Source organism: Pistacia vera, unplaced genomic scaffold, assembly GCF_008641045.1.
Source record: "Pistacia vera cultivar Batoury unplaced genomic scaffold, PisVer_v2 Contig692, whole genome shotgun sequence".
Classification (NCBI taxonomy): domain Eukaryota; kingdom Viridiplantae; phylum Streptophyta; class Magnoliopsida; order Sapindales; family Anacardiaceae; genus Pistacia; species Pistacia vera.
The window spans coordinates 756,063-783,728 of NW_022196548.1; the positions used below are offsets into that span (position 1 = coordinate 756,063).

The following is a 27,666-nucleotide window of genomic DNA, read 5'->3' on the forward strand; positions in this document are numbered from 1 at the left end:
GTATAGAAAAATTGCATTACCATTACCATTCTTAACAACCTTCAAGAATTAATAAGAAGGGTATATTTGTTCAACATAATTATTGTTAAGACGTTTCAAATCAATAAGGTTTTTTAAATAAGCTCATTTAAATTCCTTTAACCCCATTCAAACTTGAATTTTCATCAACAATCATGGGTTATGGAAGAAATGGATGTCGAAGAAAAATGAAATTGTGGAAAGATTTGGAGTGTGGTGGAGTGTAGGGGTGTCAAACGAGCTGAGTTGCAAGACGAGCGGCTCGGCTCATGCAGGCAAGCTGAGTTTGTACAGTCAATGCTCAGCTTGCCAGGCTCGTACGTTTCAGGGAGTTCGAGGGTATATGTGATTTTTGAACTAATAGGGGACGATAGTTATTTTATAGTTTTTAAAATTGACAAACACACCCTGAACAATCAACACTAAAACCTAAACCCATCTGTCTTTTACACCAAGCCATTGCTCCAACCCTCTTCTCCTTCATGCCGTGAAGCCTCGTGATTGTGCGACCAACTGCACCTAGCCACCCCACCATCTACTGCCACCTCCATCTACCCCCAATCATCCATCACTTGTCGATCCCCATCATCTCTGTTTTGGGTTTAGAAGCTACAACGATTTTTTATCTTATTAATTAACTTACACAAATTGCATGACTGCCCTTTTTTGTGCCCACCGAAAGATTCTAGAATCGTTGCAACCCCCTGTCACCATCATGTGCTTCCTCGATCTTCCCTAACCAAACCCCTTCTTCCATTGTTCTCATTGAACCCACAAATCGTCGACAATCAAGTAATTACTGGAGCGCGCGATTGTTCCCCTCAAGTCAAATTCCGACCAACTGTCACCACCAAATTCCAACCTACCACCACCAAAAGATTTATTGGCCTCCCCTCTTCAAAACCCTAACAACCTGGACCCAGTTTGCTCTTCGATCGTCGTTGGTTACTTCTAGGAGTCTTGTGTGATTTTGTGTTTGGGTTTTGATTGGAGTAATTTTGAAGTTATTGGGGCGAAACGGTTTGTTTCTTTGGAGTGTTTTTGTGTTGATTGAGTGATTTTTTCTGACCCATTTTTCCTACTGCTCTGTGCACACCAGGTGTTCGAAGAATTGCCCCAACGAACACCCAACTTTATGCATGCACGAGCTTCTGCTGAGCTCGAGCCCCCTCGACCTAGAGCTTGCTTTGCTTGCTTTTACTGTGTCGAGCTCAACAATGTGGGAGCTGAGACGAGTTTGAACAACCAAAGCTCAGCTTGGCTCATTTCCACCCCTAGTGGAATGTGGATTTGAGCTTAAAATGGGTACAATTGAAAACACAAAGGTTTTTTTTTTTCCCCATTTCTTTGCGCTTAATGCATTGTTTTAAAACCTGGACCAGAGGGCAACCCATTCTGCTATTCGGGTCATGGGTCAACTGGTCCAACCGGTTGGACCAGTGATGTCAGCAATAATTTTATTTTTTAAAAATTGCATATCAATCCCTTAAATTTTATATATTGCAAAAATACCTCTAAAAATTTTCAAATTAGTCCCTAAATTTTTTATTTATTTTAAAATACCCCAAAAGATTACCAATTAATCCCTAACTTTTGACATATCTCCAAAACACCCCTAAAAATTACAATGAGTCCCTATAAATTTGAAACATTACAAAAAAACCCCTAAAACCTAAACCGAACCAGAGAAGCTGCTGGGTCCCGGTCAGATCGATCCGACTAGTCGGTCTGATCCAGGTTTTAAAACAAAGCTTTAATGTCAAAGACTCGAGAGTAAAGTGAATTTTTTGTTTTTTAGGAACAAAAAATGTTAAAGATTGTCATACAAAGATGTGCTCACTAAAACTTCTGATAAATGAGCCAATGTTTAAAAACCCGGCCCGACCTGACCGATTTAACCGATTCAGCCGAGACCCGAAAGCTTCAACGGGTTGGGTTTATATTTTTCCTATTCACCCAAAACCCTAGGATTTTAGAGGATGATTGACAAACAATTGACGGCCGGGATGTTGGGGCTTTTGAAGAAAAAGTGTCAGTGAATGCAATGGTGGTGACGAAATTGATTTCTGGTGAGTAAATCGACCGAAATCGAACAAAATTGGCAGCGACAACAACCGGCTTTTGCCGGCGATTGGCAAGGCTAACGAGGGGTGAGGTGGGTTTTGGTTGGGAGGAAGAGGGGAGTAATTTCTGGGTGATGGGGAGGGTTGTCAACGTCGGCGTCAATGAGATCTGGCCTTCTGTTTTAAAACCTGGATCGGATCGATCAGTCCGACCAGGACCCGGCCTTAACTCTGGTCTGAGTTAACATGAAAACCGTAAAAGGCATAAAACCCACTTTAAACCGGTGGAACAGTACAAAACCGCGAGTAAAACCGGTCTGGATTTTAAAACGATTCACTATTTTGGGGTAATATGATCCCTAATTCCTAAACCAAATTTGCAGCACCGTTTCATTCTCGATTTCATTACGCCAGCAAACATTCTCCATTTTATTTCAATATCATTTTCATCTCCAAAGACCAAATTACATCTTCTATTTTCGTCTTCTATTCTTCTTCACTTACTCTAAAATCTATCGTTTAAAGAAGAAGAAGTAAGGGGAAGGGAAGGAAGAAGAAAGAGAAGAGCAGACGAAGAAGAATAGAGGAAGGAAGAAGATTAGAAGAAAGAGAAGAGGAGACGAAGAGAAAGAGGAAGGAAGAAGAAAGAAGAAAGAGAAGAGAAAAAAAAATTACCAGAGAAAGAGGGGAAATGGATAGAAGAAAGAAGCAAGTGACGGGGAGAGAAAAAAAAAAGGAGAAAGAAGAAATTTATGGGGAGAGAGAAAAAAAGGACAAAGGTGAAAGTGATAGGGAGAGAGAAAAAAATAATTAATAATAAAAGCTGCAGGATATTTCATACATACAGGGACTCATGCGCCAATTTTAGGGGTACATTTGCAAGTTTCAAACTTATAAGGACTGAAAAATTATTCAGAGATGTGTATGTTGTATATCGATCAGACTGGCCGGTCCAACCGGTTGGACCAGTCAACCCGAGAACCAGCCCCTTGACCGGGTTAAGGAGCGGTCCGATTTTTAAAACAATTATCTAGCTTGGAATGCCAACGCTGGCGTCGATGAGATGAGATCTAGCCAAAATCGAATCTATTTCGATCAGGTCTTAGATATATTTTAAGGGAAATTGACTCAAAGGACGATTGAAATTGCATCTGGGGTGTTGCCACCGCCAACCAATCACTGACCGATTTGTTTTTAGAGCGTGTTTGCTAAATTTCAAACTTATAGAAACTTGATTATAATTTTTAGAGGTGTATTTGCTAAATTTTAGAAGTTTTTGTCAATCGATCAACCCAAGACCCAGCAACTTTGCCTGAGTTTCACCCCAAGTTGGGTTTTAAAACATTGAAATGAGATTGCCTTCAGGTAATGACCAAATACAATTTAGGGGGTGTTTGGTTCAGGAATGTTAGATTACTGGGAATGTTGGATTACTGGAAAGATAGATTACTTTGAAAGATTACTAAGAATCTTTAAGAAAATGTGTTTGGTTAGTTGGTGGGTATGTTATATTAATATGTTTGGTTATGGGGAATAAATTGGTGGGTATGTTATTTAAATTACTAAATTGTCCTATTTATAAATATTAATATAATATTATTTTTAATATTCATTTTTGAATAATTTCTTTTAACCCCCAATATTTCAGATTTGGTTAAACAATAATATTATGCGTACTCACGAATCTTACTAACCTTTGTAAATATAAAGCATAGTACGAGTATCATAAGCATAATACGAGTACCATATGTAATTTTAACAAAGGTTAGTAAGATCGTGAGTACGTATAGCATTACTCTTAGTTAAAATACCCCTGCTTATGTAAAACTTTAATTTATTACGAAATCACCCCCATCTCCTGCCGCCACCGCAGACCACCACTGTAAGTCTCCGAAAGTCCCCATTAACAACTCACCGTGACCAAGAGGCTTCGATATGGCAGTTAATGGCCAGAATAGATTTGGCCATTTCCGGCTAAATCTGGCTTGATATGGCCGGAAACGGCCATATCGAAGCCTCCCATCGAAACTCGTTCTTTTTCAGAGACTCCGACGAGTTTTCAACGACAGTCCGTGGTGGTTGTCCGCTGTCGACGGTGATGGCTGGGTGACAGTGGTGGCTGAGTGACAGTGGTGGTATGTAAATTGTTTTAAATATAAGGACATTATTGTCCAAAATTTTAGTTAAATAAGGGTAAAATTAAAATAAGATATTAATGTAAATTTATTTTAAAATGAGGACATTATTGTCCAAAATTTTCATTAATAAGAAATAAAATTATAATAAAAAATGATAACCCTAGTAATCTCTGAATACCTAAGAAAATGAAGATAATCAGATTACCTCCAATATTACCAATAGTAATTACTATTGATATTTGAAGATTACCGGAATCTTATATTACTTGACAACCAAACGTAGTAATCAAATAATATAAGATGACATTACCCTAATAATCTGACATTACCGCGAACCCAATGCCCCCTTAAGACTAAATTATCCCCTTGGCCTTCAGGTTTTCAGTACTACATTTATGATAAATTATGTACAAAAGCCCACTGGGTGCAAATTGATCGAGTGTTGGAACTCAAAATAATTTGTATTATCTGTTTTGGGAATAAATATTACATGCGTTACAAATAAAAAATAGGTCAAATCCAACTCAAAATTTCTCCTATAAAACTTTCAAAGCAGGTGGATTACTCATGAGGTTACTTTGCTTTTCCTCCTATTCCTTTTTGTTCCACAAAACGGGACTAAAATGACACCCAAAGAATTTGATCGATTGGATTGGTGTTTCATCTGGATGCTCCAGCAGCAGCATGCCTATCGTATTCACCTTGCTCTTCTTTGGCAAACTCTTCAATCAATTGACGTTGTCTCTGGGTCAGATTCCTACATGGAAACGCTTACAAAATAAGACATTGACACAGAAGCAAATATGATGTCCAGCTAAATTTGGGGATGGGTACAGATACTATCAAAGTGTAAAATACTGTCTGAAAACATAGACTTACGTTGGAATGCTGACATTGTAGTGCACATATTGATCGCCAAATGCAAAAGAGTTTCTTGTTTTAATCCCTGAAAGACAAAACAATCATAAATATAGTCAGATAATTGGCGTATTGCATTTGATATAACATCCTGAAGCAGAGAAAATAAACACATTATCAGAAACGATCTTCAAAAGGACAAAATACGCATGAGAAACCATGTAAAGAAATAAATAATAAAAGGAAGCATTAATGTAATATTCAAACCTTTGCTCTTCAGAACCACCTTCTGACCTGGTTGGGTGCCAGGGCGTACCTGCAGATATAATATAAATTTTATTTTACCGCAACAGATGGAAGAAAAAAGTATCTACAGAAACCAGTCATATAAGATGGTCAATCCATAAGATTTCAACAAACCTTAAGTACAACATCTCCGGTTAGAGTTGGGACCTGAATGGTTCCTCCCAAAATCGCCTGTACAATAACAATCCAATGGACTTCAATAAATATTAAAGAGATTATAGGACACATAATTAAAAAAAAAAAAAAAGCACACTGTTTTAAGTTAAGAAGGAAATCCACAGGCTTCAGTACAAGAAGGAAGACAAAATTTTATGAAGAACTAGATATCACACACTCTTGAGATCTTCATAGATTAGCATCTCATTCTTTGTAAAGCCAAGAAAAATACAAGAAAACAGTTTACCTGAGTGACACTCAAAACAGCATCTACATGAATGTTAGCACCTTCTCTACGGAAAACAGGATCTTCCCTGACCTGCAGGATTAAAAAGAATACAACAAAGGTTTGCAATTTAACAAGTAACAAAATAAACTCACTCTAACTGTATGACATAATACATAACATAAGAAGCTAAGAGATTAACCTTGATGGTAACATAAAGATCCCCAGGTTGATTTCCATCAGGATCTGCTCCGCCGCTTCTGAAGACCTTTAAAGTTTCGTTGTTGTCAACTCCTGAAGATACATTCAAGTAAACTCGCATAACCAAAGTAAGAAAAGAACAGAAAACATTCCAGGATGCATTGCACACTCAGATCTCTGACATAAAACTCACAACAGAAAAAACTTGGGTGTATATTAGACAATCATGCATAAGAAGATGCAGATACAAACATTCGTTTGCAAGCAGGCAAGAGATGGACCCAGTATCTAAACGTATTGAAACAAAAATGATGAACTTCTAGGCTCTAGTAAAGCAACCATCAGTGCTTCAAGATTTAAAAAGTACCCGGCATAATATCCAATTTCACTGCCTTTGATCCTTTCACCACTCTAGTTCCTTTGCAAGCTTTACACAAGCTCTGATACCAACAACAATAATAGAGTTAAAAAGATGCGGATAAAGGGCATAAAGAAAACACTTACACTAATGTCTTACAAGAATAGATGTTGTTCAGTATAGTATTTGACCCATTTGATGTGGAAAATTAGTTTTTCACACAGCAACCACCTTAACATAATTAAATTATCAATTTTAAAACTCTCTATAATCTTAAAAAGTAAGTTCAAGCCATAAAGCAGTCTCCAGCACAATATGCACAGTGAAGCCACAAGCTTCAATTAAGTAACTTATTAGCATAACAAGATTGCAATATACAATGCTAAATATATTAAATATGTAATTAACCAAATCTTTTAAAATGGTTACTTACCATTAAAAGCATTAATTTTCCAAATCAGTAATATGTATCACACTGCTTTCTACATTAATTGCTTAGCCCAGTGGATTAATTTTTTTTTTTTTTTTTTCACCCACACATGTATATGAGTATAGGTTTCCTTTAATTCCAACACCATTTACCCTTCTCAGATTAAGACATGATGTACTTTATTTTACAAAAATCTGATCCAAAATGATAAATGTCACCTCTAACCCGCATTTATGAGATAGGCAAGTGGCAAATAACTAACAAGATAACTACTGCTCCTCATGTACCAAATAGCAGCATCAAATAATTTATGCAATCATGCCAAGAAAACAAAACCAGTTTAATTGATGGTCACATGGAGGCAGATCATATTTGTTCATATATGTTTTAACAAAAAAATTTACTGAACATGAGATCACAAAGCAGGTGTAACATACCGTTACAATTTGACCCCTTCCACCACACTGTCGACAAGTTTGATTAATGGTAATAAAGCCATTTTGTATAAACTCCTGCAATGTAACAAGCATATAACAAGCAACACAAATTTGTTATATCTGCCTTAACAGTTATAATCATCATTTATAAATATTATAAAAAAAATAATACAGACAATAAATGTGAGGTGTATGCACATATGTCGGTTTGCACGTTATCTGTAACTCTAGTAAGACTCACCATGCCTGAGCCCTTACACCGCCTACATTTTTCAGGTTTAACTCCAGGAGGGACACCTTCTCCACCTGCAAAATGCCAAAACAGTATAAGAAAACAAAACTAAATTGGGAACCTTTCTTTCTAATCTAAATTAGGATCTAACAGATAATATGCATACCGCAAGCTTCACAAGGCAACTCTGTTTCAAATGTGACAGTTTTGGAACACCCCTGTACAGCTTCCATGAAAGATAGCTCAACTGCAACCTATTCATTGATGACATGTCAGTGATTCAACTTTCAAGCACAAAACAAAGCACTGAATACGGGAAAATAAATAAGAATGATCACCTTGACATCTTGGCCACTCATTCTGTTGCTGAAAAAATCTTTCATGTTGAAGATCTGGCCATTATAGACAAATAAACACCATAAGCATGAAAATCGTATTAGACTTCAACAATTTAACTCTGAACAAACGAATCATTAAATGTTAACTTCAAATAAAATATGCACAAAATATTAGGTTTCTAAGTAGAAAGAGGAAGGGAAATAATTTGACACAATAAAGAAAAAAAGCTTCAGAAGAAGTTGTTACATTCTCCATATTGAAGATGTCCTCGAACGGATTCCCAAAACCACCATTATGCCCTGGACCACCATTAGTTTCTTGGTGCACAAATGCTTCATGACCAACCTATATGACACACACACAAGCAATGCTAATAATTGCTAATAAGGTCTTTGAGTAAAGGAATACGGAAAATCATGAAATATTATAAAATCTAACATAAGAAATATAAATGAAAAAATTAGCTGAGTAACAAAGTCTATTTCTAAATTGAACTTAAGAAAAAAATATTTTAGCCAAAATGTTGTAAACAATAATTTGCAACTTAACCAAAGGTAAAACAAAAATTAAGATGAGCTACCTGATCATAGATGCCACGCTTCTCCTCATCTTTCAAAACCTAGAACAAAACAAAAATAAAGGTTTCAGTAAGTCAATCATGTAAATGCAAAATAGGCTAGGGCAATGTTTCCAATTTCCATGATCCTAATTAAGCAAACTCACCTCGTATGCCTTTGAAACTTCTTGAAACTTCTTTTCAGCTTCAGGGTCATCTTTGTTTGTATCCGGATGGAGCTTCTTTGCTAGCTGCAAATAATAACAAAATAAACAATAATTAAGTTCATGAAACACAAGAGAGTAAACTAATTGTGCAAGTCAGCCCTTAGCCTGGAAGCAAAAACATACCCCATAGTAAGCTTTCTTTATTTCAGATGCAGTTGCATTCTTGCTCACACCAAGCATATCATAATAATCTCTTGCAGACATAGAAGCTAAACAAGCACGAAAACCAGTAAAAACTTTCAGTAATTTTGTTTCTAACAATTCCATTATGCAGAATAGAAAAACAAAGACTAAACAAAAAACAATAGAAGCTACTAATTACCAGTGCCATGGATTGACCTCGTTGCACCCAAATTGCTATTCAGAAGACCAAACAGCAAGCAGTTTCGATGATTATTAACTGCAATTAGCACAAAGTCAGAAGAAAACAAAGATTACTGTTTTAACAATACTTCAATCCAACACAAGGCCTTCCTTCACCAAAAAACACACACACGCATACAACACTATACAATATTTCAACTTTCATTTAAAAAAAGAACGAAAAATTTGAAAGATAACCGTTTTTAAAAGCGGAATTTCCCGTAACCCAAACTGGGTTACAAGCACCAGTATTGAAGCTCCTGTGACTGCCGCCAATTACATTCTTCAATACCTAGAACCAATCAAAACGTTAACTTCCATATAAAAAAAAAAAATTAAAAAACAAATCTAAAACTGGAAAAGAGTGAAGAAGGGAAAGAAGGGCACATACTGAATAATTTCGAGAATCCTCAAAAAGTCTCCGAGAGAATGAGTGAAGAAGTCTAGTTCGAACCATCTGTGAATGAGTCTCTGGCACCTGTTCTCCACGTGGATGTTAAAAAACATGCTGAAAATTAGTTGGGCTGTCTGCCTCGGCAATTCTTTTGCCAAATATTTTAAGCACTTCTTTACTAAATTTTCCTTTAGATGATTCTTGATCAATGGTTGTGGATTGGCCAATATATTTTGCCTTGCCACAGCTGTTGGTTTCTTCATATTAATGCATGGGTGTTGCATCTCTATTAACTTGTCAGATTAGCTATAGTTGAATTTAGCATGAGTTCACAACTTTTTAATACCTTGGTATCTGCCTTCTGTCTACTACTTATGTTTCGTATACTTAATTATGTTCTAATTTGTTTGTCTTAATGTGTTCTGGACTTGAGTTTGAGCTTCTATCTAAATATGGTTCTTTAATAGGTGGGCATAAGCATTGCAGCCGCAATATGATTTCAATGCTGAACACCTTTCCAAACTTCAGATATCCTTAATCTCCAGCCAGTAGTGAAGCATTCAGTCCTGTATGTTCTGAAGCTAAGAACCTTGTTGAAATGGGGAAAGCTCAATTATCTGAGGTAATTGTGCTCTTACGTACTCATGACCCTCGGCAAGGGATCCATAATTTGGAGTTATCAACTTTGTCAAATTTAGAAATGAAAATACTTGATTTCAGAAGTTATTAAAGTAACTGAGGGAACTCCTGAACATTGTTCTAGTAGTGGAATTAAGCCATATATTTCTTATAGCTGGCATAATATATGTTTGGATCAGATTGCTGACATATCATTATTTGTTAAATTAATAAGCATACATTTGAAATTTGAATTATATCAATAGTGTGGAAGTTAATGATATTAGTAATATGTTAATGTACATAATGGTTTCAGTCACTGAATTATGTGCTATATAAGATTTGCTACTGCATTGGATTGTAGAACTCTGATCCAAGGCTGCTAGACGAACATGATCTGATAATCTTTTTGGAGATAAATGTGGTTAACTTCTGCCACTTTCTGTCTCAGGGTCTGCTTAGTGAAGCCTACACATTGTTTTCTGAGGCATTTTCAATACTTCAACAGGTATGTTCATCACTTTTGTTATGTGCTTTTCAAAGATTATTGTGTGTGTATATCTCATTCTTTCTTGAATGGATTTCAGGTGAATGGTCCAATGCATCGGGAGGTTGCCAACTGCTGTCGGTAGTTACCTCACTTCAATCATTATGCAATTTTTTTTACCTCTACACATGCTGGCTTATATTAGTGTCATCAAATCATGTTGTTTACCAGTACTTTCTATTGTAGCTAGGACTGCGGTGAGTTGAACTTAGTACCTGAATATCTTAATTATTAGAGCCTGGAGCTTTAGCTCAACTCAGGGCTTGAAATTTACAGCTGAAAGTAGGATGCCTATGCTAGGTTTATGTTTAAGACAAATGGAGCATAAAATCCCTGGTCTTCACATCCGATGAAAATTTTGAAAATATATGATGTAACCAATATAATTATTAAACAAAATTGTTCCAGAAACCTGGGAACAAGGTAGCCCCATGCTGTTGCATGCCGTTAAATGACTGCTTCAAATTATGGGAATGAGTGAAGGACCATTTTTATAGAGCCATGTCTTCCATCCCTTATATTTTTATGTTCAAAAAGATCATTTAAAAATCAGAAAGTGGCATTATTATTTTCAATGAAATATGATTTGTTGGATCCTCTGAGTAGAATTAAAACACTAGCAGTATATAGATAATAAGGCTTGTGAAGGGAAGCAGGAGTTTAGGTTTGGGATCATTATTTAGATGAGCTTGATGGTGAGTTCAGGCTTAGATTTTATGCATCAATGAGCAAACTGGGCTAAGTTTTTCAAAAATCCAAGGTTGTCATGTTGAAAAGTCAACTATTGTAACTGTTATGTTAACACTGTTGCTTTCATAATTAATAAACTGTGCTGCTTGATGTATGGTATCAGTGTGCTGAAACTCTTTCTCAAATGTTCAGGTACCTTGCCATGGTTTTGTATCACGCAGGAGACATGGCTGGAGCCATTATGCAACACGCACAAGGAACTAATTATAAATGAACGTTGCTTGGGTCTTGACCACCCTGATACTGCTCACAGGTACAGTCATTATGTTTGCTATCTTCATTTTGTTTACTATCCTCATATTGTTTAGTGAGTTTTTACCATGTACTATCTTTAATATTAACTTCAGAATGGAGTTTCTTAGATCTTGAAATTTTTATGCCTATGATTAATTATATGAACTAAATGAAGTGTGCAAGTCATAAATGGAGGCAAACATCTGATAAAATTTACAGTATCCTTTAAATTGTGTAAAATGTGAGGCATTTCATGTCAGTTGTGATAGAATGATTTTGAACTTCACTTCCAACATCAGCATAACTTTCCTTCATTTCATCTTTTCTGGGCAAATTGTCAACTCATTTTGGTCTTTGATATGTTCGCAGCTATGGCAATATGGCTCTTTCTATCATGGACTTAACCAAACAGAGCTGCACTACGGCACATGTCCGGGCATTGCTCTTGGAGTCTTCATCGGCCCAGATCATCCTGATGTGGCTGCAACTTTCATTAATGTTGCAATGATGTACCAGGACATTGGGAAGATGGACACAAGCTCCGTTATTTGCAAGAGGCCTTGAAAAAGAATGAGAGGCTTCTAGGTGAGGAGCATATACAGACCGCTGTTGCTATCATGCCCTTGCCATCGCATTCAAATGCATGGGTGCCTTCAAACTGTCTCACCAGGTTTGTCTTATAGGAATTATTTGTCTGGTGTATAGTGAACTGCTATCAAATGAGCTGACTGATTTGAGCTTTTGTTATTATCAGCATGAAAAAGAAAACCTATGTATACTTGTCAAACAACTTGGTGAGGAGGATTCCAGGACAAAAGACTCACAAAATTGGATGAAGACATTTAAGAGCGGGAAGTTCAGGTAATAGCATCTTAAGCAACAGAATGAGAAAGATGAACCCTCTCGTCTCTGTCCGTATATATAGAATATTTGTGTTTTTCCTTATTCAGCCTCTGTTTTAAGTAGTTTTGTTTTCAGAAGTAAAGAAACTGTGTCAGTTGGAAAACATGCAGTGCTGCCTTTTCAGCAGGATATCCATATTTGTGTTGCGGAAGTGTTTCTAGAAATTATTAGGAATGATTACATTATAATTGCTTGCATTTCTTTTTCTAATTTTTAAAATTCACATTTCATGTGGTATGAAAACCCCTACTTGACTACTGGAGAATAGTTATTAATTCTGGTTCTAAACAGATCCCAGTCCAAAACCATTGTTTTGAGGATAGAGAATGGATAGTGCTCCTCTCCTCTTATCGTTTTTTGGTTTTGAATTCTTAAATTCTTGTCTCAGATGAATGTACAAAAAACGAAAGGACAGGCGTTTAATACAGCTTCGACACAAAAGGCTATTGATATCTTGAAGGATTATTAACCTACTTGATCCCAGTGTCACATCCCTCCATTATTTATTTTTTTGTTTCTTATCATAATAAATCTTTATCTTAAGAAATGTTGTGTTCAGTTGTGGCATGTTGATTTGAGAACTTTGCATTGACAGGCCAATCCTGATTTGAACATGCTTTCCAAGCTGTAGCCGCGGCTGGAGGGTCTGGAGGTTTGGTACTCTGTCAACAATCACTTAATGCAGCAGTACTTGGTGAGACATTCTCGGGAAGGGGATTTGATGAAAGGCAGCTCGTGCAGCAGCTGAAGTAAGAAAAAAAGCTGCAGCAAAGGGTCTCTTGATTCGCCCACATGGTCTTCCAGCCCAAGCTTTACCGCCACTTACTCAGCTCCTTAACATCATAAACTCGGGAATTACCCCTGATGCCAATGGTAGTGGGGCACTGATGTCCCAAAGAAGGAAGCCAACGGCGATCCTTCGAAGACCCAGCAGCAGCAGATGCCAAAAAGGATATATCATCATCAGAGCAAGGTGGTCAACCTCTGCCGGGTTGGGCAAGGGTTTAACATCCTTAGATTCCAAGAAGAAAAAACAAAAGCAGAAAACAAAACTAAATTAACATCCTGAAGTTTTGAAAGGTAGAGATTCAATTATTTGGCTTAAAGATCCGGAAATTTTAACAAAGCTTGGAAGTAATTTTTTTTTGCATATGTTGTGGAAGTAGCATTTTTTTTTTTTTTTTTTTTTTTTGGGTTTCTGAAAAGTCTTTAGAGAGAGGAGCCACCCCATCTTACAAGGTAGAAGGGAATATTGAAAGTGGTAGTGAATCAATCTGTATCTAAATTTTTGCCAAAATCTGGGTCTCCTGATAGATCATAAACTGCCATGCACTGATGCATGTGATTCGAATAGTTTGATATAATATATTTATTTTTATTTATTGAACTCATCATTCCTCGTTGGGGGATTGATTTTATTACCACAAGTTTTGCAATTTTTTTCACATGACTTGAGAAAACATTCTAAAAAGAAAGTATTCAAATATTATGTATAGAAAAATTGCATTACCATTACCATTCTTAACAACCTTCAAGAATTAATAGAAGGGTATATGTTCAACATAATTATTGTTACGACGTTTCAAATCAATAAGGGTTTTTAAAATAAGCTCATTTAAATTCCTTTAACCCCATTCAAACTTGAATTTCATCAACAATCATGGGTTATGGAAGAAATGGATGTCGAGAAAAATGAAATTGTGGAAAGATTGGAGTGTGGTGGAGTGTAGGGGTGTCAAAGAGTGAGTTGCAAGACGAGCGACTCGGTCATGCAGGAAGCTGATTTGTACAGTCAATGCTCAGTTGCCAGGCTCGTACGTTTCAGGGAGTTCGAGGGTATATGTGATTTTTGAACTAATAGGGGACGATAGTTATTTTTATAGTTTTTAAAATTGACAAACACCCCTGAACAATCAACACTAAAAACTAAACCCATCTGTCTTTTACACCAAGCCATTGCTCCAACCCTCTTCTCCTCATGCCGTGAAGCCTCGTGATTGTGCGACCAATGCACCTAGCCACCCCACATCTATGCCACCTCATTACCCCCAATCATCCATCATTGTCGATCCCACATCTCTGTTTTGGTTTAGAAGCTACAACGATTTTTTATATTATTAATTAACTTACACAAATTCATGACTGCCTTTTTGTGCCCACGAAGATTCTAGAATCGTTGAACCCCCGTCACCATCATGTGCTTCCTCGATCTTCCCTACCAAACCCCTTCTTCCATGTTCTCATTGAACCCACAAATCGTCGACAATCAAGTAATTACTGGAGCGAGGCGGATGTTCCCCTCAAGTCAAATCCGACCAACTGTCACACCAAATTCCAACCTCCACCACCAAAAGATTATTGGCCTCCCCTTTCAAAACCTAAACAACCGGACCCAGTTTGTCTTCGATCGTCGTTGGGTTCTAGGAGTCTTGTGTGATTTGTGTTGGGTTTTGATTGGAGTAATTTTGAAGTTTTGGGGCGAAAACGGTTTGTTTTCTTTGGAGTGTTTTGTGTTGATTGAGTGATTTTTTCTGACCCATTTTTCCTACTGCTTGTGCACCAGGTGTTCGAAGAATCCCAACGAACACCCAACTTTATGCATGCGAGCTTCTGCTGAGCTCGAGCCCGACCTAGAGCTGCTTGCTTGCTTTTACTGTGTCGAGCTCAACAATGTGGGAGCTGAGCGAGTTTGAACAACCAAAGCTCAGCTTGGCTCATTCCACCCCTTGGAATGTGGTATTGAGTTAAATGGGTACAATGAAAACACAAAGGTTTTTTTTTCCCATTCTTTGCTAATGCATTGTTTAAAACCTGGACCAGAGGGCAACCCATTCTGCTATGGGTCATGGGTCAACTGGTCAACCGGTGGACCAGTGATGTCAGCAAAATTTTATTTTTTAAAATTGATATCAATCCCTAAATTTTTATATATGCAAAAATACCTCTAAAATTTTCAAATTAGTCCCTAAATTTTTTATTATTTTAAATACCCAAAAATTACCAAAACCTAACTTTTGACATATCTCCAAAACACCCCTAAAAATTACAATGAGTCCCTATAAATTTGAAACATTACAAAAAAACCCCTAAAACCTAAACCGAACCAGAGAAGTGCTGGGTCCCGGCAGATCGATCCGACAGTCGGTCTGATCCAGGTTTTAAAACAAAGCTTTAATGTCAAAGACTCGAGAGTAAAGTGAATTTTTGTTTTTTAGGAACAAAAAATGTTAAAGATTGTCATACAAAGATGTGCTCACTAAAACTTCTGATAAATGAGCCAATGTTTAAAAACCGGCCCGACCTGACGATTTAACCGATTCAGCCGAGACCCGAAAGCTTCAACGGGTTGGTTTATATTTTCCTATTCACCCAAAACCCTAGGATTTTAGAGGATGATTGACAAACAATTGACGGCGGGATGTTGGGGCTTTTGAAGAAAAAGTGTCAGTGAATGCAATGGTGGTGACGAAATTGATTTCTGGTGAGTAAATCGACAGAAATCGAACAAAATTGGCAGCGACAACAACCGGCTTTGCCGGCTTGGCAAGGCTAACGGGGGTGAGGTGGGTTTTGGGTGGGGAAGAGGGGAGTAATTTCTGGGTGATGGGGAGGGTTGTCAACGTCGGGTCAATGAGATCTGGCCTTCGTTTTAAAACCTGGATCGGATCGATCATGACGCAGGACCCGGCCTTAACTCTGGTCTGAGTTAACATGAAAACCGTAAAAGGCATAAAACCCACTTTAAACCGGTGGAACAGTACAAAACCGCGAGTAAAACCGGTCTGGATTTTAAAACGATTCACTTTGGGGTAATATGATCCCAATTCCTAAACCAAATTGCAGCACCGTTTCATTCTCGATTTCATTACGCCAGCAAACATTCTCCATTTTATTTCAATACATTTCATCTCCAAAGACCAAATTACATCTTCTATTTTCGTCTTCATTTTCTTTCACTACTCTAAAATCTACGTTTAAAGAAGAAGAAGTAAGGGAAGGGAAGGGAGAAGAAAGAGAAGAGCAGACGAAGAGAATAGAGGAAAGAAGATTAGAAGAAAGAGAAGAGGAGACGAAGAGAAAGAGGAAGGAAGAAGAAAGAAGAAAGAGAAGAGAAAAAAAAATTACCAGAGAAAGAGGGAAATGGATAGAGAAAGAAGCAAGTGACGGGGAGAGAAAAAAAAGGAGAAAGAAGAAAATTTATGGGGAGAGAGAAAAAAAGGACAAAGGTGAAAGTGATAGGGAGAGAGAAAAAAATAATAATAATAAAAGCTGCAGGATATTTCATACATACAGGGACCATGCGCCATTTTAGGGTACATTTGCAAGTTTCAAACTTATAAGGACTGAAAAATTATTCAGAGATGTGTATGTTGTATATCGATCAGACTGGCCGGTCCAACCGGTTGGACCAGTCAACGAGAACCAGCCTTGACCGGGTTAAGGAGCGGTCCAGTTTAAAACAATTATCTACTTGGAATGCCAACGCTGGCGTCGATGAGATGAGATCTAGCCAAAATCGAATCTATTTCGATCAGGTCTTAGATATATTTTAAGGGAAATTGACTCAAAGGACGATTGAAATTGCATCTGGGGTGTTGCCACCGCCAACCATCACGACCGATTTGTTTTTAGAGGTGTTTGCTAAATTTCAAACTTATAGAACTTGATTATAATTTTTAGAGGTGTTTTTGCTAATTTTAGAAGTTTTTGTCAATCGATCAACCCAAGACCCAGCAACTTTGCCTGAGTTTCACCAAGTGGGGTTTAAAACATTGAAATGAGATTGCTTCAGGTAATGACCAAATACAATTTAGGGGGTGTTTGTTCAGGAATGTTAGATTACTGGGAAGTGTGGATTACTGGAAAGATAGATTACTTTGAAAGATTACTAAGAATCTTTAAAGAAATGTGTTTGTTAGTTGGTGGGTATGTTATATTAATATGTTGGTTATGGGAATAAATTGGTGGGTATGTTATTTAAATTACTAATTGTCCTATTTATAATATTAATATATATTTTTTTAATATTCATTTTTGAATAATTTCTTTTAACCCCCAATATTTCAGATTTGGTTAAACAAAATATTATGCGTAATCACGACTCTACTAACCTTTGTAAATATAAAGCATAGTACGAGTATCATAAGCATAATACGAGTACCCTATGTAATTTTAACAAAGGTAGTAAGATCGTGAGTACGTATAGCATTACTCTTAGTTAAAATACCCTGCTTATGTAAAACTTTAATTTTTACGAAATCACCCCCATCTCTGCCGCCCACGCAGACCACCACTGTAAGTCTCCGAAAGTCCCCATTAACAACTCACCGTGACCAAGAGGCTTCGAATGGCAGTTAATGGCCAGAATAGATTTGGCCATTTCCGGCTAAATCTGGCTTGATAGGCCGGAAACGGCCATATCGAAGCCTCCCATCGAAACTCGTTTTTTTCAGAGACTCCGACGAGTTTTCAACGACAGTCCGTGGTGGTGTGTCCGCTGTCGACGGTGATGGCTGGGGGACAGTGGTGGCTGAGTGACAGTGGTGGTATGTAAATTGTTAATATAAGGACATTATTGTCCAAAATTTTAGTTAAATAAGGGTAAAATTAAAATAAGATATTAATGTAAATTTATTTTAAAATGAGGACATTTTGTCCAAAATTTATTAATAAGAAATAAATTATAATAAAAAATGAACCCTAGTAATCTCTGAATACTTAAGAAAATGAAGATAATCAGATTACCTCCAAATATACCAATAGTAATTATATGATATTTGAAGATTACCGGAATCTTATATTACTTGACAACCAAACGTAGTAATCAAATAATATAAGATGACATTACCCTAATAATCTGACATTACCGCGAACCCAATGCCCCTTAAGACTAAATTACCCCTTGGCCTTAGGTTTTCAGTACTACATTTATGATAAATTTGTACAAAGCCCACTGGGTGCAATTGATCGAGTGTTGGAACTCAAAATAATTTGTATTATCTGTTTTGGGAATAAATATTACATGCGTTACAAATAAAAAATAGGTCAAATCCAACTCAAATTTCTCCTATAAAACTTTCAAAGCAGGTGGATTACCATGAGGTTACTTGCTTTTCCTCCTATTCCTTTTGTTCCACAAAACGGGACTAAAATGACACCAAAGAATTTGATCGATTGGATTGGTGTTTCATCTGGATGCTCCAGCAGCAGCATGCCTATCGTATTCACCTTGCTCTTTTTGGCAAACTCTTCAATCAATTGACGTTGTCTCTGGGTCAGATTCCTACATGGAAACGCTTACAAATAAGACATTGACACAGAAGCAAATATGATGTCAGCTAAATTTGGGGATGGGTACAGATACTATCAAAGTGTAAAATACTGTCTGAAAACATAGACTTACGTGGAATGCTGACATTGTAGTGCACATATGATCGCCAAATGCAAAAGAGTTTCTTGTTTTAATCCCTGAAAGACAAAAACAATCATAAAATAGTCAGATAATTGGCGTATTGCATTTGATAACATCCTGAAGCAGAGAAAATAAACACATTATCAGAAACGATCTTCAAAAGGACAAAATACGCATGAGAAACCATGTAAAGAATAAATAATAAAAGGAAGCATTAATGTAATATTACAACCTTTGCTCTTCAGAACCACCTTCTGACCTGGTGGGTGCCAGGGCGTACGCAGATATAATATAAATTTTATTTTACCACAACAACAGATGGAAGAAAAAAGTATCTTACAGAAACCAGTCATATAAGATGGTCAATCCATAAGATTTCAACAAACCTTAGTACAACATCTCCGGTTAGGTTGGGACTGAATGGTTCCTCCCAAAATCGCCTGTACAATAACAATCCAATGGACTTCAATATATTAAAGAGATTATAGGACACATAATTAAAAAAAAAAAAAGCACACTGTTTAAGTTAAGAAGGAAATCCCACGGCTTCAGTACAAGAAGGAAGACAAAATTTATGAAGAACTAGATATCACACACTCTTGAGATCTTCATAGATAGCATCTCATTCTTTGTAAAGCCAAGAAAATACAAGAAAACAGTTTACCTGAGTGACACTCCAAACGCATCTACATGAATGTAGCACCTTCTCTACGGAAAACAGGATCTTCCCTGAACTGCAGGATTAAAAAGAATACCACAAAGGTTTGCAATTTAACAAGTAACAAAAAAACTCACTCTAACTGTATGACATAATACAAACATAAGAAGCTAAGAGATTAACCTTGATGGTAACATAAAGATCCAGGTTGATTTCCATCAGACTGCTCCGCCGCTTCTGAAGACCTTTAAAGTTTCGTTGTTTGTCAACTCCTGAAGATACATTAAAGTAAACTCGCATAACCAAAGTAAGAAAAGAACAGTAAACATTCCAGGATGCATGCACACTCGGATCTCTGACATAAAAACTCACAACTGAAAAAACTTGGGTGTATGTTAGACAATCATGCATAAGAAGATGCAGATACAACATTCGTTTGCAAGCAGGCAAGAGATGGACCCAGATCTAAACGTATTGAAACAAAAATGATGAACTTCTAGGCTCTAGTAAAGCAACCATCAGTGCTTCAAGATTTAAAAAGTACCCGGCATATATCCAATTTCACGACTTTGATCCTTCACCACTCTAGTTCTTGCAAGCTTTACACAAGCTCTGATACCAACAACATATATAGAGTTAAAAAGATGCGGAATAAAGGGCATAAAGAAAACACTTACACTAATGTCTTACAAGAATAGATGTTGTTCAGTATAGTATTTGACCCATTTGATGTGGAAAATTAGTTTTTCACACAGCAACCACCTTAACAATAATTAAATTATCAATTTTAAAACTATCTATAAATTCTTAAAAAGTAAGTTAAGCCATAAAGCAGTCTCCAGCACAATATGCACAGTGAACCACAGCTTCAATTAAGAACTTATTAGCATAACAAGATTGCAATATACAATGCTAAATATATTAAATATGTAATTAACCAAATCTTTTAATGGTTACTTACCATTAAAAGCATAATTTCCAAATCAGTAATATGTATCACACTGCTTTCTACATAATTGCTTAGCCCAGGGATTTTTTTTTTTCACCCACATGTATATGAGTATAGGTTTCCTTTATTCCAACACCATTTACCCTTCTCAGATTAAGACATGATGTACTTTATTTACAATGTCTACTCAAGATATATTTGTTAAGTGAATCCAAATAAATTGATTCATGTGGCTCATCTTGTTGATCCTTAGGATACAACAAAAGAGGAGAAGATTGAGGCTGTCCAAGAATGTGCTTCTACACCTATAGAAAGTTCTGAATCATGCGAGGAGATACAATTTAACCCCAATGTTTTAACTGAATTTAAGTTGGCTGGGAGTCAAGAGGTGTGTTTAAAAACTTAAAATGTTCTTTTCTATTCAATGGTTTGATATGCTGAAGTTCTTTTATGTTGCTCGTTTCCTTTGTTTTTCCAGGAGATAACAGGAGATGAAGAAAATGTAAGGAAAGTTAGTTCTTACCTTGCAAATGTTGTGCTTCCAAAATTTATACAAGACCTTTGCACACTTGAAGCTTCACCAATGGATGGCCAGACACTGACTGAAGCACTGCATGCTCATGGAATTAATATTCGATATATTGGGAAAGTAAGTTTTATATGTTTTAGTTGATGCTTTGAAACCCTAAACCCTTGAGCTATTTATTTTACCCTACAAAAAGGAATCTAGTTGATGGCACACAGGTAAGCTCTTTCCTTTTCCGTTTGATTTTTCTGCATGTGTTTTAACACGAGTAATTTTGCCAGGTAGCTGATGGGACCAAGCATTTACCACATCTATGGGATCTCTGTTCTAACGAAATTGTAGTCAGGTCCGCAAAGCATATCATCAAGGTGATTTCATTTCTTATCTACTTCAACATTAGTTGATCCTTGGAAGGGTTTTAGTATCTGTTTTTATTTATTTTTATAATTTTTAATGAAGTTTTTGTGAAAGTAATTGGAGGTTGAGGTGTGGCGTTGATCTATATACTGAAATTGTTAAATATGTGTGTAGTTTAAATATAGACATGGATTTTGAATCAAGTGTGAGCCATTTCTTGTTCGTATCATTTTTCACAAACTACACAGTTGTTGGAGGTTTTGGTTTTAGCACTTTGAAGTCCCAAGTAAAATAGTTAAAGAAACAGTTTGATTTTGTTGCTTACTTGAACTTGAAACTATTATTCTGTTCTTTTGGCATGTAGAATTGATTAATATTGAACAGTTATTGTGCAGACCCCGTCTTCGATTTTATTTTGTTTGTTTACCGGGGGTTTACCTTTTTGCTACCCATTTCTGGTTATGCAGGATGTTTTAAGAGATATAGAGGATCATGATCTTGGCCCAGCACTTGCACATTTTTTCAACTGTTTCTTTGGAAGTTGTCAAACTGTTGGGGGCAAAGTTGCTGCTAATAGTATGCAGTCCAAAACCCAAAAGAAAGTATGTGACTTGTATCCTTCCTTTTGTAGTTTTCTCCATATATGTTTTTGTGCTAAGCTCTTATATGCAGATTTGGGGTTCCGTACTTTTTTCTCTTTATAATGACTCTGTAGTATTACACCAAACTGTATACCGAAGCTTTTTCATGGTAAAAGAAGTGTTTTGTTGAACCAGCATATTTATCGGAAAAATGTTCAGTATGCTCAATTTTTATTTTTATTTTTTTGAATTAGTTTTATATCTATTTTTTCAATTTCATTTTCTAGGTTAACCTTAAGACTGGACTTTGTAATTTATTTTCAAGTATTTACAGGACCAGGCGAGCCATCAGTCTGCAGGCAAGTCCTCTAAGGGCCAAGCCAGGTGGAAATCTAAAGCTTCTGCTACAAAGCATCATTCCTCTTATATGAATATTAGCTCAGAAAGTCTATGGTCTGACCTCAAAGAATTTGCGAAGTCGAAATATCAGGTATTAAATTCTTATTTCTAAAAGATGCTTATAGGAGTATGAGACATCCTTTGGAAGTTGGAAGCTGTTTAAATTCATTTGGTTAAGAATGAGTTCATTTCTTTCCACCTTGCTTATCTTAAGTTTTGAAAATTATGATTGCATGGGGAGATGTTCTTTCAAAAATGTCAAGTTTGGATTAGGGATGAAGGATGAATGTTTGTTAGACTGGCATGTTCCTTGTAATCTTGATCTCTGGGAATCTCTGCCATGTACACTTTGTGATGTTATTGCTGGTTATGTGTTTGATTTATGTTTCAAACTAAACGAATCTCTGTTTGGTGTAGTTTGAGTTGCCTGAGGATGCAAGATTGCGAGTAAAGAAAGTCTCAGTTATGCGTAATCTTTGCCAAAAGGTATTTTGATAACTCTGTAATATTCGGGTTACAAACTTTGTTTTTACAATCGGGCTTCTCTGTTCTTTCAGAATATTATATAATTGCTGTTCACATGCTATTATTTTCCCTTGGTGAATGGAATGGTCTTGAGACCCATCAGGGCAGGCCTGATATGTATGAGAGTCAAGAGATAAATTTTTTTATTTTTTTTCAATTGTAACAAAGAAGCCTCTAGAAATTAAAAGATTGTAAAAGATGCTTTTTCAATCTTGATTAATGTAATGATTGGATCATTATGGTGACACTTTGCTGAACATTAAAAATATCTGCATGGTTGAACATGCTGAAACATTAGTTGGGCTGTCTGCCTCCCGGCAATTCTTTTGCCAAATATTTTAAGCACTTCTTTACTAAATTTTCCTTTAGATGATTTCTTGATCAATGGTTGTGGATTGAGCCAATATAATTTTGCCTTTGCCACAAGCTGTTGGTTTCTTCATATTTAATGCATGTTGTGTTGCATCTCTATTAACTTGTCAGTATTAGCTATAGTTGCAATATAGCATGAGCTTCACATACTTTTTAATACCTTGGTATCTGCCTTCTGTCTACTACTTATGTTTCGTATACTTAAATTTATGTTCTAATTTGTTTTGTCTTGAATGTGCTTCTGGACTTGAGTTTGAGCTTCTATCTTAAATATGGTTCTTTAATAGGTGGGCATAAGCATTGCAGCTCGCAAATATGATTTCAATGCTGCAACACCTTTCCAAACTTCAGATATCCTTAATCTCCAGCCAGTAGTGAAGCATTCAGTTCCTGTATGTTCTGAAGCTAAGAACCTTGTTGAAATGGGGAAAGCTCAATTATCTGAGGTAATTGTGCTCTGTTACGTTATTCATGACCCTCGGCAAGGGATCCATAATTTGGAGTTATCAACTTTGTCAAATTTAGAAATTGAAGAATACTTGATTTCAGAAGTATATTAAAGTAACTGAGGGAACTCCTGAACATTGTTCTAGTAGTGGAATTAAGCCATATATTTCTTATAGCTGGCATAATACATGTTTGGATCAGATTGCTGACATATCATTATTTGTTAAATTAATAAGCATACATTTGAAATTCTGAATTATATCAATAGTGTGGAAGTTAATGATATTTAGTAATATGTTAATTGTACATAATGGTTTCAGTCACGTGAATTATGTGCTATATTAAGATTTGCTACTGCATGGTGATATGTAGAACTCTGATCCAAGCGCTGCTAGCCGAACATGATCTGATAATCTTTTTGGAGATAAATGTGGTTAACTTCTGCCACTTTCTGTCTCAGGGTCTGCTTAGTGAAGCCTACACATTGTTTTCTGAGGCATTTTCAATACTTCAACAGGTATGTTCATCACTTTTTGTTATGTGCTTTTTCAAAGATTATTGTGTGTGTATATTCTCATTTCTTTCTTGAATGGATTTCAGGTGACTGGTCCAATGCATCGGGAGGTTGCCAACTGCTGTCGGTAGTTACCTCACTTCAATCATTATGCAATTTTTTTTTACCTCTACACATGCTAGCTTCATATTAGAATCATCATAATCATGCTTGTTTACCCATACTTTCTATTGTAGCTAGGACTGCAGGTGAGTTGAACTTAGTAACCTGAATATCTTAATTATTAGAGCCTGGAGCTTTAGCTCAACTCATGGGCTTGAAATTTACAGCTGAAAGCTAGGATGCCTGTATGCTAGGTTTATGTTTAAGACAAATGGAGCATAAAATCCCCTGGTCTTCACATCCGATGAAGAATTTTGAAAATAATATGATGTAACCAATATAATTATTGAAAACAAAATTGTTCCAGAAACCTGGGAACAAGGTAGCCCCCATGCTGTTGCATGCCGTTAAATGACTGCTTCAAATTATGAGAATGAGTGAAGGACCATTTTTATAGAGCCATGTCTTCCCATCCCTTATATTTTTTATGTTCAAAAGAGTCATTTTAAAAATTCAGAAAGTGGCATTATTATTTTCAATGAAATATGATTTGCTTGGATCCTACTGAGTAGAATTAAAACACTAGCAGTACTATAGATAACTAAGCCGGCTTGTGAAGGGAAGCAGGAGTTTAGGTTTGGGATCATTTATTTAGATGAGCTTGATGCTGAGTTCAGGCTTAGATTTTATGCATCAATGAGCAAACTGGGCTAAGTTTTTCAAAAATCCAAGGTTGTCATGTTGAAAAAGTCAACTATTGTAACTGTTTATGTTAACACTGTTGCTTTCATAGTTAATAAACTGTGCTGCTTGATGTATCTGTGGCAGTGTGCTGAAACTCTTTCTCAAATGTTCAGGTACCTTGCCATGGTTTTGTATCACGCAGGAGACATGGCTGGAGCCATTATGCAACAGCACAAGGAACTAATTATAAATGAACGTTGCTTGGGTCTTGACCACCCTGATACTGCTCACAGGTACTAGTCATTATGTTTGCTATCTTCATTTTGTTTACTATCCTCATATTGTTTAGTGAGTTTTTAGCCATGTACTATCTTCTTTAATATTAACTTCAGAATGGAGTTACTTTAGATCTTGAAATTTTTATGCCTATGATTAATTATTATGAACTAAATGAAGTTGTAAGTTCATAAATGGAGGCAAACATCTGATAAAATTTTACATGTATCCTTTAAATTGTGTAAAATGTGAGGCATTTTCATGTCAGTTGTGATAGAATGATTTTGAACTTCACTTCCAACCATCAGCATAACTTTCCTCTCATTTCATCTTTTCTGGGCAAATTGTCAACTCATTTTGGTCTTTGATATGTTCTGCAGCTATGGCAATATGGCTCTTTTCTATCATGGACTTAACCAAACAGAGCTTGCACTACGGCACATGTCCCGGGCATTGCTCTTGCTGAGTCTTTCATCTGGCCCAGATCATCCTGATGTGGCTGCAACTTTCATTAATGTTGCAATGATGTACCAGGACATTGGGAAGATGGACACAGCTCTCCGTTATTTGCAAGAGGCCTTGAAAAAGAATGAGAGGCTTCTAGGTGAGGAGCATATACAGACCGCTGTGTGCTATCATGCCCTTGCCATCGCATTCAACTGCATGGGTGCCTTCAAACTGTCTCACCAGGTTTGTCTTATAGGAATTATTTGTCTGGTTTATAGTGAACTGCTATCAAATGCAGCTGACTGATTTGAGCTTTTGTTATTATCAGCATGAAAAGAAAACCTATGATATACTTGTCAAACAACTTGGTGAGGAGGATTCCAGAACAAAAGACTCACAAAATTGGATGAAGACATTTAAGATGCGGGAAGTTCAGGTAATAGCATCTTAGAGCAACAGAAATGAGAAAGATGAACCCCTAGTCTCTGTCCGTATATATATGAATATTTGTTGTTTTTTTTCCTTATTCAGCCTCTGTTTTTATAGTAGTTTTTGTTTTCAGAAGTAAAGAAACTGTGTCAGTTGGAAAACATGCAGTGCCTGCCTTTTCAGCAAGGATATCCATATTTTGTTTGCGGAAGTGTTTCTAGAAATTATTAGGAATGATTACATTATAATTTGCTTTGCATTTCTTTTTTCTAATTTTTTAAAATTCATCATTTCATGTGTTATGAAAACCCCTACTTGACTACTTGGAGAATAGTTATTAATTCTGGCATTCTAAACAGATCCCAGCTCCAAAACCATTGATTTTTGAGGATAGAGAATGGATAGTGCTCCCTCTCCTCTTATCGTTTTTTGGTTTTTGAATTCTTAAATTTCTTGTCTCAGATGAATGTACAAAAACAGAAAGGACAGGCGTTTAATACAGCTTCGACACAAAAGGCTATTGATATCTTGAAGGTATTATTTACCTACTTGATCCCATGCTGGCATCCCTCTTCATTTATTTATTTTTTTGTTTCTTATCAATAATTAAATCTTTATCTTAAGAAATGTTGTGATCAGTTGTGGCCATGTTGATTTGAGAACTTTGCATTGACAGGCCAATCCTGATTTGATACATGCTTTCCAAGCTGTAGCCGCGGCTGGAGGGTCTGGAGGTTCTGGTACTACTGTCAACAATTCACTTAATGCAGCAGTACTTGGTGAGACCATTCCTCGAGGAAGGGGATTTGATGAAAGGGCTGCTCGTGCAGCAGCTGAAGTAAGAAAAAAAGCTGCAGCAAAGGGTCTCTTGATTCGCCCACATGGTCTTCCAGCCCAAGCTTTACCGCCACTTACTCAGCTCCTTAACATCATAAACTCGGGAATTACCCCTGATGCCAATGGTAGTGGGGCCACTGATGTCCCAAAGAAGGAAGCCAACGGCGATCCTTCGAATGACCCAGCAGCAGCAGATGCCAAAAAGGATATATCATCATCAGAGCAAGGTGGTCAACCTCCTGCCGGGTTGGGCAAGGGTTTAACATCCTTAGATTCCAAGAAGAAGAAAACAAAAGCAGAAAACAAAAACTAAATTAACATCCTGAAGTTTTGAAAGGTAGAGATTCAATTATTTGGCTAAAAGATCCGGAAATTTTAACAAAGCTTGGAAGTAAATTTTTTTCTTTTGCCATATGTTGTGGAAGTAGCAATTTTTTTTTTTTTTTTTGGGTTTCTGAAAACAGTCTTGAGAGAGAGGAGCCACCCCATCTTACAAGGTAGAAGGGAATATTGAAATGTGGTAGTGAATCAACCTGTATCTTAAATTTTTGCCAATAATCTGGGTCTTCCTGATAGATTCATAAACTGTCATGCACTCCATGCATGTGGTTCGAATAGTTTGATATAATATATTTATTTTTATTTATTGAATCTCATCATTCCTTCTTTGGGGGATTTGATTTAACGTAAGAGTTTTGCAATTTTCACATGATTTTGAGAACAACGCTCTAAAAATGAAAGTATTCAAATATGAGTAATATTACACTTAAAAAGAAATTTTATAAAGATCTCCATAT

General features: G+C 36.5%; 2 protein-coding genes across 2 annotated transcripts; one reads left to right on the forward strand and one right to left on the reverse strand.

Moving 5' to 3' along the window:
- Positions 1 to 4,879: 4,879 nt before the first annotated feature.
- Positions 4,880 to 9,371, reverse strand: LOC116113933 (chaperone protein dnaJ GFA2, mitochondrial-like). Its single transcript, XM_031400091.1, has 18 exons — positions 9,300 to 9,371; positions 9,107 to 9,200; positions 8,868 to 8,945; positions 8,669 to 8,754; positions 8,486 to 8,569; positions 8,343 to 8,381; positions 8,009 to 8,107; positions 7,762 to 7,815; positions 7,590 to 7,677; positions 7,433 to 7,497; positions 7,192 to 7,266; positions 6,334 to 6,406; positions 5,968 to 6,059; positions 5,787 to 5,858; positions 5,498 to 5,554; positions 5,345 to 5,393; positions 5,099 to 5,165; positions 4,880 to 4,976 (listed from the first exon to the last, which is right to left on the reverse strand). The coding sequence occupies exons 1-18, from the start codon at positions 9,363 to 9,365 to the stop codon at positions 4,880 to 4,882; spliced, it is 1,335 nt and encodes a 444-aa protein (XP_031255951.1). The 5' UTR covers positions 9,366 to 9,371.
- Positions 9,372 to 19,829: 10,458 nt separating this feature from the next.
- On the forward strand, positions 19,830 to 27,444 carry LOC116113911 (clustered mitochondria protein-like). Its single transcript, XM_031400068.1, has 15 exons — positions 19,830 to 19,895; positions 20,627 to 20,761; positions 20,852 to 21,022; positions 21,181 to 21,267; positions 21,724 to 21,858; positions 22,172 to 22,327; positions 22,654 to 22,722; positions 23,421 to 23,579; positions 24,041 to 24,097; positions 24,181 to 24,221; positions 25,054 to 25,173; positions 25,537 to 25,846; positions 25,932 to 26,039; positions 26,495 to 26,566; positions 26,709 to 27,444. Exons 1-15 carry the CDS (start codon positions 19,830 to 19,832, stop codon positions 27,180 to 27,182), a joined length of 2,160 nt encoding a protein of 719 aa, XP_031255928.1. The 3' UTR covers positions 27,183 to 27,444.
- The last annotated feature ends 222 nt before the right edge of the window (positions 27,445 to 27,666 follow it).

Excerpts from the sequence above, each read along its gene's own strand:
- LOC116113933 (XM_031400091.1), bottom strand. The coding sequence starts at position 9,365 with ATGGTTCGAACTAGACTTCTTCACTCATTCTCTCGGAGACTTTTTGAG. Across the intron at positions 8,108-8,342 it reads AGCGTGGCATCTATGATCAG|GTTGGTCATGAAGCATTTGT; the intron begins GTAGCTCATCTT and ends TGTGTCATATAG. Across the intron at positions 5,166-5,344 it reads GGTGGTTCTGAAGAGCAAAG|GGATTAAAACAAGAAACTCT; the intron begins GTTTGAATATTA and ends TTTGTCTTTCAG.
- LOC116113911 (XM_031400068.1), top strand. The coding sequence starts at position 19,830 with ATGCATAAGAAGATGCAGATACAACATTCGTTTGCAAGCAGGCAAGAG. Across the intron at positions 23,580-24,040 it reads GGAAAGCTCAATTATCTGAG|GGTCTGCTTAGTGAAGCCTA; the intron begins GTAATTGTGCTC and ends TTTCTGTCTCAG. Across the intron at positions 24,222-25,053 it reads GAGGTTGCCAACTGCTGTCG|GTACCTTGCCATGGTTTTGT; the intron begins GTAGTTACCTCA and ends TCAAATGTTCAG.